The sequence below is a fragment of the Oncorhynchus clarkii genome, chromosome 17, assembly GCF_045791955.1.
Source record: "Oncorhynchus clarkii lewisi isolate Uvic-CL-2024 chromosome 17, UVic_Ocla_1.0, whole genome shotgun sequence".
NCBI lineage: Eukaryota > Metazoa > Chordata > Actinopteri > Salmoniformes > Salmonidae > Oncorhynchus > Oncorhynchus clarkii.
In genome coordinates this window covers 40,558,792-40,571,827 of record NC_092163.1, presented here as the reverse complement: position 1 = coordinate 40,571,827, position 13,036 = coordinate 40,558,792, and the positions used below count along the sequence as shown (strand labels likewise).

Here is a 13,036-nt window from a genome sequence, read left to right as displayed (position 1 = left end):
GCAAAGAAACCACTACTAAAGGACACCAATAAGAAGAAGAGACTTGCTTGGGCAAATAAACACGAGCAATGGACATTAGACCGGTGGAAATCTGTCCTTTGGTCTGATGAATCCAAATTAGAGATTTTTGGTTCCAACCGCTGTGTCTTTGTGAGACGCAGAGTAGGTGAACGGATGATCTCCGCATGTGTGGTTCCCACAGTGAAGCATGGAGGAGGAGGTGTGGGGGTGCTTTGCTGGTGACACTGCCTGTGGTTTATTTAGAATTTCAAGGCACACTTTACCAGCATGGCTACCACAGAATTCTGCAATGATATGCCATCCCATCTGGTTAGTGCTTAGTGGGCCTATCATTTGTTTTTCAATAGGACAATGACCCAAAACACACCTCCAGGCTGTGTAAGGGCTATTTGACCAAGGAGGAGAGTGATGGAGTGCTGTATCAGATGACCTGGCCTCCACAATCATCTGACCTCAACCCAATTGACATGGTTTGGGATGAGTTGGACCGCAGAGTGAGGGAAAAGCATCATGCATAGTCCTCAGCATATGTGGGAACTCCTTCAAGACTGTTGGAAAAGCATTCCAGGTGACTACCTCATGAAGCTGGTTGAGAGAATGCCAAGAGTGTGCAAAGCTGTCATCAAGGCAAAGGGTGGCTACTTTGAAGAATCTAAAATATGTTTTGATTTGTTTAACACTTTTTTGGTTACTACATGATTCCATATGTGTTATTTCATAGTTTTGACATCTCAGTATTATTCTACACTGTAGAAAATAGTAAAAATAAAGAAAAACCCTTGAATGAGTAGGTGTGTCCAAACTTTTGACTGGTACTGTTATACATACATAAATTATGTTTCACCCTTATATTAGTATGTACTTGAAAATACAGTGTTTCACAATATTAAGACATCTTCATAAAATGTTTTTATTAATACAAGTGTCTATCATTGTTCTTTCACTTTGAGAATGTAGAGCAGGTTGTGCAGATAGGTGTGAATACAAATCAAATTTAATCCCATTTTACATTTAATAATAAGGCAGCAAAATGTGAAAACTGCAAGGGGTGTGTAGACTTTCACTAGGCACTGTATATACTTGTTTTTTCCATAATGAACATATAGGACCGTTAAGAGCAGACAATTCTCGTCGCCACACAAACCAAACCTCTTCAACCCTCCTTGTTAACCGCTCCCTATATGGAGATAATATAGGATCACATATCTAATATATATGATTACTGGACCATGAGCCGTATCCTCTGAAACCCCCTCACCTCTCTCAGCCACAACGACTGACATGCATACATATATAGAATATTAGTTACAGAAGACGCTATGCAGGCTCTCTCACCCAACCCCTGCACACCTAACCACCGTCTCCTGAAAATGTTATGTCCCCTCCAGTGGGTTCGTAAGATCATGTTGGTTCTGGCACTGCAGCTCATGGTCTTTATGCAGTAAAGCAGGAAATCTAACAATGATACGATCCCTGCTAATAGCACCATGGTGAGCGCATCACTTACTGCATTAGCTGGTTGGCTGTGTCGCTAATCTGCTAAGTGTGGCTATCAATATCCTGGCAGCCATTGAATGACAAAAGGTCCAGTGCTGTATCCGGTGCATCCAGCCACTGCTGCTGAAATTAGGCTAAATTAAGTCAGAGGGCATCTAAGACTAACCTAGCACCGCCTTCTTTCCGGAAGAGCAGGGACATTCTGAGGCTGCTAAAACCTCAATTGAACTATATCCAAAGCTGACTTCTAATTTAACATTGACATTTTGTGCCTAACCATATCCTGTTTTGACCATTGCCCTAAGAATAGTGGGTTGGGATGACTTTAATATTTTCACTCCCTATTAGTGCTGCACACGTTGGTATTTGAAATGCAAATGGGAGTGGCCAGCAGCCCCGCAATCTCCCAATTTGAACCCTGAACTTAGTGTAGATGTATGTGACATGGATGAAACATGTTAGAGAATGCAGTTGCAGTCACTATGCATGCATATGTCCTGTACCGAATTAATACCCCTCCTTTGATGCCCTTTGTCTATCATTGTCATGTCTGCCCCCGCTCCCCCTCTCTGGCGCTCGAGGCCACCAGGCCGCTCATCATTATGCACACCTGTCACCATCATTACGCGCATCAGTGCTTAATCGGACTCACCTGGACTCCATCACGTTATTATTTACCTCCCCTATATCGGGAGCACAAGTCTACATGCACCTAGTATGGTATACTAAGGTAGAGATAATCATATGTCTCATATGGAGAGGATGTGACCGCTCACACTGCAGAAGTAACTAACCGTATACAAGGTACACAGCAGCAGCAACCACAACAGCAGTGGATGGTGAGATAATAGAGAAAGTACTAGCACCCTCTATTCATCAGTTACAGGGCTGCACTGCTCCTAAGCTCTTCTTCATCAGGCTTTAGTTTACTGTGTCCAGTGTTTTATAAGTGTGAGCCTTATAAAACATGTATTTTCTAGAATTAGAATACTACAGAATTAGGTTTGTAGACACAACCAACCATCACACAACACTGAATAATCGCTCACAGTATGTTGTAATGCATTGAGTGAAAGGTGGCACACAAACCCCCTCCAGACTGCCACACACACACACACACACACACAGTGGCCAATGCTACATAAGAGTGAATGCTTGCAGCTGGGTGTGAACCAGGACAAGTACAGCTTTCATATCAGAGGGAGGAGACAGGGTTGGATTTATTTATGAATAGCCTACAGAGTGATATTCAGCCGTAGGTTGCCTAATCATGTGTCATGTTGGCTTGATGGCATCATGCTTAGGCTGTAGATTATATACCCAGCAAAAATTGTGCACCTGCAGTTGGGTACATATATTATGAAACAGTTTGATGCATTGAAAGCCCCCAGGACAGGTTTAATGCATTCTGCATGGCAATAATTGACATAAAAACCTATTACACACATAACGTACATCAGAAAGATTAGATATTATCAACCATTGAGTGTAAAATACTGTAAATAGATGATAGAACATTACAAGCAGCACTCATATATACTTATTTAAAGTAATGCATTGCAGGCTTTATGTGAAATCACAGACATCTCTGCAATTATGTAGTTGTTCAATGAGTCTTGCCATAGGTTCCCAATGAGGCCATCTAAAAACAAAGCAAAGCATGTGAACCTTGCAGCTGTGGGTTTGTTTTCCTATACAGTAACCTAGGTCACTGTCCGCTGGCACTGCACTATTGCCAATAAACTGTGCAGGATGTGAGGGACATTGAAAGCAAGTGACACCTATAGATGGTAATTTTCCATGAAGAAATATTGTGGGACTTGCTTGAGCTCTTTAAAATGATTTTGTGGTTGTGTAAGAAGTGTTCTAATTTTAGATCAGAAAAGCAGAGAAGTAAAGATTTCATACGCTCCGAGTTATTGTCTGACTTGTTGGGAAAGTGATCAAAGTAGCTGATGTGTCAAACGTTACTTTGTTTACAGTGAATCGAATGTTGGAAGTCATGAGTTTTTTAAGCCTGTGTCACATGAAGCAATTTTGACTCAATGTCTGTTGCAGATACAAGTGACATTATCTCAAGCAACTTTGCTGTTACAAGAAGCAATGCAAGCACTATTGAAATTGCATGCAACACCCCATCATGTCATACATCACATCATGGTTTCAGAAATGAATTGTTTATCCAAATGTTTAGTAATTGTAATAGCATCAATATAGACATAATATAAATGTTGGCTGTACAATTTCGCTAGCTAGCCAAAATATTGCCTATTTTCCAACCATGTTTTTCCAAGCTAGTGACAAGCTTAGCTAGCTAGTGCAGTTCATGTTGGACAATTTCAGTTGAAACTGGAAAGAGAAAGGCCTGGGTTGCCTATTTGCCAACCAGGATTTACCACGGTAGCAACGAGCTAAGCTAGCTAGCTAGTGCAGTTCATGTTGGACAATTTCAGTTGAGACACAGAAAGGTCTGGGTTTACTTTAAAAATTATATTTATTGACTGCCAGACCATGTACTTTAACCATGACAACTGTGTTGGAGTTCTGAACAGAACTATATGACAAGCACAGGGGGTTGGTGACACCTTAATTGGGGATGACAGGCTCGACCGGAATGGGTGGAATGGTAGCAAACACATAGTTTGATGCCATTCCATTCGCTCGGTCACAAACATTATTATGAGCCATCCTCCCCTAAGAAGCCTCCACTGATGTCGAGTCATGTAAACTTTTTTCTGCTTACTGATTGGACATTGCATACAGTCAATTTCGTGAAATAGGTTTGATTTCTATCTCTTGCGATGCAATGCAACTAAGTTGCAGGCTATTTCTGGGTGGTGACACACTGAGCAACCCATAAATTGCCTCCAGTGTAACATCGGCTTAACAATGGGACCTTTTAGAATGCTAAAGAAATCCCATGCAAATGGTTGAACGTTTTTTCAGGAGATTAAAAAGCTTAATAGTTCAAAAGGTAGACATTTTATTAAAAGTTGAATACAAGCACACTATTCCTGACCAGTCTGCACGTTTTAAAGTTTGAATGACGTTTCTAGCTTAAATGATGTAAGAAAATAGTGTTCTAAATCATAATAATAATACAAAGTCAGAAATATTTTTTACAATATTAAAAGTGGGACTCTTTTGCTTTTGCTAGTCTGATTAATGATGGGGAGGGCAGACCACGCCCCTGGACGCTCCGCGGTCTCCATGTCTGCAGTGAAGAAACTAGTAGGTCTATCGAGATACCTCAACAAGTGCACTCGTGCTCCTTCTCTGTAGATAAGGTAAGAAAAAAATGCCCATTCACGTTTCTATTCAGTTATTTAGATCTAAGTGTGTCAGTGTTTTTCTGTGCTTAGTTTAAGCTACATTATTAAAAGATAATGTGTTTTTTTCAATTTCTTAAAAAATAGAGCATGTTATATAATTGAAATGCTGCGCCATCTCTGGCTTTAAGTAATGAACAATTGACTGTAGTTTAATATGGTCATGATCTTCGACATTTCCACCTAAACTATCCATGCGTCAAAGGCAGTCGGGAACATTTTACGCACAGTTCTGAGGACCATTTGAATCATGTGTGCTATCGGATGATCACCCGGATTTTTCCCACGGTGCTACTGGACGTTAGGAATGACCTGGAAAATACGTTGTTTTATCGATTCAATCATTTTAAACTGGACAAAGTTTACAAGAAATCCTCATTGAATGGACACATGACAACACAATGTATGCATTACCCCCAAATGGAAGTCTACCATATTCTATCAACACGTTTTATGTATTTTTGCTGAGGTATCCACTGACATTAGTATTTAATTTAGCAATAAGCCATGAAGGGGTGTGGTATGTGGACAATATACCATGGATAAGAGTTCTTATGCACGACGCAATGCAGAGTACCTGGAAGCAGCCCTTGGCCATGGTATATTGGCCATATACCACAAACCCCCCACGTGCCTTATTGCTATAATAAACTGGTTACCAACGTAATTAGAGCAGTAAAAATATATGTTTTGTCATACCCATGGTATATGGTCTGACATACCATGGCTGTCAGCCAATCAGCTTTCAGGGCTCGAACCATCCAGTTTATAATCATCATTATAAACCGGGTGGTTCGAGCCCTGAATGCTGAATAGCTGAAAGCCATGGTACATCAGATCGATTACCACAAGTATGACCAAAAAAATACTGATTCTAATTACGTTGGTAACCAGTTGATAATAGCCATAAGGCACCTCGGGTGTTTGTGGTATATGGCCAATATACCACGGCTAATGTCTGTATCTGCGTCGCGTTGTGTTGTGCATAAGACAGCCCTTAGCCATGGTATATTGGCCATATACAACACCCCCTCTTGTCCTATTGCTTAATTATATTCTATGCTCTATCTATGACATTGTGAGATCACTCAGGGGGGTTTGGGGTACTTCTTTTTAAAATTCAGATGCTGATTGGTTTAAAAAAAGAAGCAGAACCAACTTGGAGAGAGTTTTGAGGCACAACAATGGCCTCTTGTGAAGGTCAGTATAATAAATCAACCCAGTTTTGGGGGTTTGTCAGGGAATCAGCAGTAATCTGCATGCTGAATTGGCACAGGAAGGAGAGAGAGAGCGAGGGGAGGGAGAGGGTGGAAAGAGTAACCATCAATAGGCATTACAGCACTAATCCTACACCTCTTTGGGCCTTCTGTAAGTGATGGGTACAAACGAGCTTAGGCCAATAATTAATGACCTCATACTGAACATGCAAGCTTTTATATAAGTAAAATGGGGAGCTTACAAGATGGCAGTAGTTAACCGAGATCTCCACCAAAGCTGTGGTCCCCCAATTTTGTTGTTGTTGTTGCTTTGTGAGCTACTTGAAGCCTTTCAAACGTTCTTGTATCCAAATGATGTGTCTAGCCATATTAGTCCTAAGACATGACCCAAGAGGAAATGGCTGTGACCTACCAGTGGGTTGGTCCCAACCCACCATATGAGAAACTCTGTCCCAAAGTGTTTGGTCATGTTGGGCTTCTTTATGTGTGGTGAGAGTTGTCTTTTGAAAAGGAATGTACATACATGTAAGACAGTCCAGTGTTCTGCAGAGTAAAACTGCTTGTCTGTCGCTGTTCCAGGTGCCGGCTGTGACGACAGAGCCACCATGGGTCGCAAAGAAATAACCTGCAGTTGGAAGAAAGTCACCAACAATATCAGAGATGTGTTCGAATTCAAAAAAGCGCTGGGATCGTAAGTACTTTGTCCGTTTAAATGACTGCCTGGAGGTGTAATTCAAAGCACTTTTACTTTTGAAGATAACTCGCTTCATCCGATGGCAGCCATTTTGTGCTTGGTTGTTTTCACTGGGCCTTTGTTGCTGAGTAGCAGCTCTTGTCAGCTTCTTATCTCCGACTAAAGAGCCATTATTACAGGATTAAGTGCATCTCCAGGATATCTACTTTACCTGTGCCCAGAGGAGGATCCTAGTTTGGCACTATAATCCTGGAATGTTCTACCCAGATTATCAGATTATCAGGACCCAGGTCAGAGCAGGTCATGTTTATCAAGGGAACACTTGGCGCTCACACAATACAGTCTCTCTCACCTTAAAGATTGAACCTTTCTTGGAAAGTTTTGAGTTTAAACGAAGTAGCAACAGTATCCAAAAGGGGACAGGACATGGCACATTTTGGAAAATTGGTCGACCAATGTGTGTTCATGTGTACGTACATTTATGATCATGTGTGTGTGTGAGCCTGAGAGAGTGAGCATGTGAGTGTGAGCATGTGGGTCTGAGCACATGTGTGCTAGAGTGTGGTTGTGTGCATGTGTGGGTGTATGTGTGTTTTGTAGGTCTATGCACAGTAGGTCTATGCACAGTGGGTCTATGCACAGTGGGTCTATGCACAGTGGGTTTATCCACAGTGGGTCTATGCACAGTGGGTCTATGCACAGTGGGTCTATGCACAGTGGGTCTATGCACAGTGGGTCTTTGCACAGTGGGTCTATGCACAGTAGGTCTATGCACAGTATATGAGAGCTTTATGAAAGGAGTTGTTCTTTGTGAAATCCAATAGAAATGTTTTACTGCCCACACAACACTGATATCTGCAGAGTGAGAGGGGTCTGTCTGTTGTCCCTGGCCTACCTGTTGTCTGAGCCTCCTCCTCACCTCCTCAACCCTCTCCTCAAGCAGCTTACAGCATAATACATGAGAGAGGCTGAGGTTGAGAAAAGTGTGAGCCAGGCAGGTGAGAAATGATGTCATTACAGAGCGGGCACAGCCTATCACTGCTCAATTAAAGGATTAAGGGCCTGGCATTGTGTGTTGACAGTGTGCATTTGCACGAGGTGAGGTGTGAGGGAATGAGTGCGACTGTGTGCCTGCTGGGGTGCGTGAGTTTGTGTGCTACATTGAGTATCTGTATATGTGTGTGTTCATCAGACCTGGGTTCAAATAGTATGCTTTTCTTTCAAAATACTTTGAGTGTTTGACCGAGTCTGCCAGGAGTACCAGATGAGAGGGAGGAAGCGAAGTGGGAAGCACAATCAAAGTATTTGAAAGAAAACAAATACTGCGGTATTGGAACCCAGGCCTGGTGGACATTATGTCTCCGTCTGTATGTCTGTCTCTACCAGACAGTGATGTCTTTGGGCACAGGGCGCACTTATTGCATCAGTATCACAGGTGTTGGAATATGGTTGTCTGCCAAACAAGAGGATTACCCACACCTTGGTCTCCCTCAAACAGGGCAGTCAGCAGATGGGAGATCGGATCCATTTTATGAGGTTTAGGATAATCTTGGCTCCCTCCCACACATGAACACTTGGCTCCCCCCCCCCCCCCCCCACGGTCTTCTCAGGGTTCATCCAGGGTTGACTGTGCAAGATCGGACAGAGACAAGCAGACACAATGGACGATGGAAGTAAGCCTCCGGGATTCATTGTGTTTTAGTTCGTGAGAATTTCTGTGGTATGTAACGTTGTCTGCAGCTGGAGCAGGCTACTACGTTTAATTATCCAATCAATTAAATCAAGTAATCAATCAATCAATCATCTCAGGCGTCTCTTCTCTGGGCCACCTGTCCTGAGCTTCAGGCTGGGTAATGGAAAAGGCTTGAGTACTCATCCTCCTGTATTGCCCTGCTGCTATTCACAGGCCTCAGGAGCACAGGCCATACCTGAAGCCTCTATGGCCCTGTTTAGACTGGCAGCCCAATTCTGATGTTTTTTTTCTCACTCATTCGTCTTGTTCCTAGCCGTGTGCAGCTATGAGCCAGGAGAGTGAGGCTTGGTGGTGGTGACTCCACCTACAGCACTGTAGCCTTCCAAAGAGTGTATGAGCGCTTCCGCCATCTTGGTTACACCTATCCAAATATCTGTGGAATGAGGTTGTTCAACTTCGTCCTCAGAGCTTATTGGTTTAATTTGAGCGGTATATCATTTGATTAGAGCACAGGTGTCTAACTATTTCCTTCGAGTGTCTGTGGGTTTTCACTCCTCCTTTGCACTTACGGTCATGAATTAGTTAGGAACTCCCCTCACCTGGTTGTCTAGGTCTTAATTGGACACACATTGAACAGAATATCAAAAAGCAGCAGACACTCAGCCCCCCGCTGAAGGAGTTTCACACCCCTGGATTAGAGACTAGAGTTGTTAACTGTAGTTAAGCTCAGAAATCTGCAAGTTTATGGAACCCGAAGAGGTTCATTGACGATAGAGCTCAAACCCATGCGGGTTGGATAGTGGACATAGCCTTATAACCGTTTCTCTGTCTGTGTGCGTAGGGGTTCGTTCTCCGAGGTGTATCTGGTGAGAGAAAAGAAGACTGGAAACCTCTATGCCCTGAAGTGTCTGAAGAAAAAACACCTCAGCTGTAGCAAGCTAGAGAACGAGATCACTGTGCTGAAGAAGTAAGTACACACACACACGCTCTCACTCACACCTGAATGAACAACATCACATCTCCTCCTCTTCCTCTCAGGATAAGGCACGACAATGTGGTTGGATTGGAAGACTTCTATGAAACTCGGACACACTACTACCTTGTCATGCAGCTGTGAGTGGGCACCGTTATCTCTACATATACTAAATGCATTTATGAACATACAGAGAAATGTTGCTGTTTAACAAAACCTGCTGAATTAGGAGAGTCTAATGAAGACTAAAGGCTGATGCTGAATATAGTGGTGGAGATTCTGATGTGTGTGTGTGTGTGTGTGTTTCTTTCCTAGGGTGTCTGGTGGGGAACTGTTTGACCGTATCATAGATCGGGGGGTGTACACAGAGAAGGATGCCAGCTGTCTGGTTCACCAAGTGCTGGAGGCTGTCAACTACCTTCACGAGAACAGCATAGTGCACAGGGACCTCAAGGTATGTTACACACACACACACACACAGTCAATGTAAACACACACACACACACACACACACTTGTAATATCCAGGCTGTATCACATCCGGCTGTGATTGGGAGTCCCATAGGGCGGCGCACAATTGGCCCAGCGTCGTCCTGGTTTGGGTTTGGCCGGGGTAGGCTGTCATTGTAAATAAGATTTTGTTCTTAACTGACTTGCCTAGTTAAATGAAGGTTAAATAAAAATACATTTAAACAAATACAAAATTCCAGACATATTTTACACTCACACACAACACTATTATATACTATGTTGGGAGAATAGTTTCTCTGGCGCTTTTTGATTCTCTTTCCCTCTGTGTGTGCAGCCAGAGAACCTACTATACTTCAACTCAGATGAGAACTCCAAGATCATGATCAGTGACTTCGGCCTGTCCAAGATGTCCGACCACGGAGTGATGTCCACGGCCTGCGGCACGCCAGGATATGTTGGTGTGTGTGTGCGTGCGCCAACCGTGTGTTAGTTGTTTGGTCATTGAAATAGTGTAAAGCTTTATTGCACAGATAGAAAAGACTAGCATGGTATCTAATCCTGTGTATATTTGAACTTCTACAGCCCCTGAAGTTCTGGCTCAGAAACCCTACAGCAAGGCAGTGGACTGCTGGTCCATAGGGGTCATCACATACATCCTGTGAGTACCTATCTAGGACTTCTAGATCTATATCCGCCAGCACCTCTTCTCAACCTTTTCATAGTATTAGGATGACTGCATTGTGAGATGGTATTTCTATATAACGTTTGGGGAAAGTTATTGTGATAACTCTGTGATAACCGTGTTCCCTCTGCGTTTAACAGGCTGTGCGGCTACCCTCCGTTCTTTGAGGACAACGAGACACGTCTGTTCTCTAAGATCATGAGGGCCGACTACGCTTTCCACTCGCCCTTCTGGGATAACATCTCAGAGTCAGGTAAGACATACCACCACCCCTATGACTAGGGTATTAACACAGAACGAGTACCATAACTACATAGTAAAGTTATTCATAAGTCATCTCAGTGCTAGAATACTTCTTTTTACTACATATATGCTGAAATATGTCAGTCTCCGTTTCCATAGCGAAGGACTTCATCCGGAACATGATGCAGAAGCACCCTAAGAAACGCTTCAGCACAGAACAGGCCCTCAGACACCCCTGGTGAGTCACACACAGATCCAGGATCAGTCCACCCTCCCCTCAGGGGGAAAATAGAAAACCGATCTAAGATCAGTGTCTGGGGATCTCACTATTTCTTGTTTATTCTTTGTTCCTGGTGGCTCTAACAATGTCATTTCCTGTTGCAGGATCATTGGGAAGACAGCGAGGGATCAGGACATCTATGAATCAGTCAGCATGCAGATCCAGAAGAACTTTGCCAAGTCCAAATGGAGGGTGAGCAACATGTCATAGGGCTACATACAATATGCTATCATACTTACGTTACTATTATTATTATCATCAAAACATGATTATTCATAAAAAAAATATATAAATCCTAATCTTCCTGTGTGTTTGTTACAGCAAGCCTTCAACGCCACAGCAGCCATCAACCACATGAAGAAGCTGCAGTTGGCCCACGCCGACCCTGATGCCCCTCTCCCACCTATCCCCTGCAACTCCCAGAATACTCAGCAGGGCGTCAACAACATCACCGCCAAGGACACCAACGGCAACCCCCCAATCCCAGTGACCCCTCCGGAGGTGCAGTGCCGGGGCCTGAGAGCCAGTCACAGCGAGCCCAGGCACACGCCGGTCGTTATGGAGACATGTAACGCAGAGAATTGCTCCTCATTCGAGGCAGCTAAGAGGTGAGTCCAAGTGGACTGAGGGGAGGGGAATATATGTCATTCTGGGGGGGGGGGGGGGGTTGTTGAGTTATGTCCAAAGTGTAAAATCTGTGGTTCTTAAGGCTTTGCTTTTTGCTGTCTGTTTCAGCTGTGATGCCATTGACAGGGCGACCAATAGGAATGGACACACCATGCAGACTGGGGTGTGTTCTGTTATGTGATTGATTGACCTAAGGATCAATTCATTGGCTTAAAGGTAAATAGGTCTCAAATACACAATGCACATGTGCTTGCATACACTCATGTACACAATCAACGGAGAGTTGATAGGAAAACTCTCACATGAATTATATGAATCTTCATGTGGATTTACACTCCCCACGCCCATCCAGTGTTTCTGCAGTGTTGCAGTCAAGAAGTTTGAGCCACTCTACAGGTGTCAGCTGCCTCCTGCTGGTTCAGGAGTAGTACTCTGTAGTGTTCCTCTGAGATGCCCAGAGGCCCGTAGCAAGGGCCAGGGCCCGAACCTTATCCAGAGAACACAGGAAGACCTGAGATTCCTACCCAACTACAACGTAGTACATTTACACTCGCACAAATGTAAACTTTTAAATTTCTTTGACCCAAGCCACTGTCGATGTTTAGAAGAGTGTACATTCTGTACTTATATTTCAACAGAAAATGTACATTTGAAGTATACAAAGACGTACTGTATTTGCAATGTATGTAACCTGTGAATGTTTATTGACCTATGGAAAACAATGTCATTTCTTTGAATATTTGTTTCTGATATGATCGCTGTGACGGCTAGATTGTAACTCATTAATTGGCTTTGGCTACTTTGTGTTGCTGTCTGAACTAAATTAAACTGTTCTTCACTTATATTTCAACAGAAAATGTACATTTGAAGTATACAAAGACGTACTGTATTTGCAATGTATGTAACCTGTGAATGTTTATTGACCTATGGAAAACAATGTCATTTCTTTGAATATTTGTTTCTGATATGATCGCTGTGACGGCTAGATTGTAACTCATTAATTGGCTTTGGCTACTTTGTGTTGCTGTCTGAACTAAATTAAACTGTTCTTCATTCACTCACATCTGTTCCTACTAATGGATCTGGAGAAACCAGAGTCCTGTGGATCTGAAGAAAATGTATGGATAAAAATCTGGTCAAATAATGATTTCATTGTAGAGTTTATGAAATCTGCATGACATTTATTCAAGGGGGAAGTGCTTTGCGATGTCATTGATGTCAAGCGTTTAATCGACGCCGTGTGCTTTTGTATTGTGTGAATTATTAGTTTTTTTTATAATCCTAAATGTAAGGATTTTGACTTGTGAATC

At 42.9% G+C, this 13,036-nt stretch overlaps 1 protein-coding gene across 2 annotated transcripts; it reads left to right on the top strand.

Moving 5' to 3' along the window:
* The first annotated feature begins 4,726 nt into the window (after positions 1-4,726).
* Positions 4,727-12,558, top strand: LOC139370830 (calcium/calmodulin-dependent protein kinase type 1D-like). Of its 2 annotated transcripts, XM_071110624.1 has the most exons (14): positions 4,737-4,805; positions 5,972-6,047; positions 6,644-6,755; positions 9,293-9,418; positions 9,490-9,564; positions 9,740-9,878; positions 10,229-10,352; positions 10,477-10,552; positions 10,717-10,829; positions 10,979-11,057; positions 11,204-11,291; positions 11,421-11,707; positions 11,835-11,942; positions 12,079-12,558. In XM_071110624.1, the coding sequence occupies exons 2-13, from the start codon at positions 6,032-6,034 to the stop codon at positions 11,905-11,907; spliced, it is 1,308 nt and encodes a 435-aa protein (XP_070966725.1). In that variant the 5' UTR covers positions 4,737-4,805; positions 5,972-6,031; the 3' UTR covers positions 11,908-11,942; positions 12,079-12,558. The 2 variants fall into 2 exon arrangements, with proteins under 2 accessions (XP_070966726.1, XP_070966725.1); XM_071110625.1 differs by lacking the exon at positions 5,972-6,047 and having other exon boundaries at positions 4,727-4,805.
* Positions 12,559-13,036: the final 478 nt, after the last annotated feature.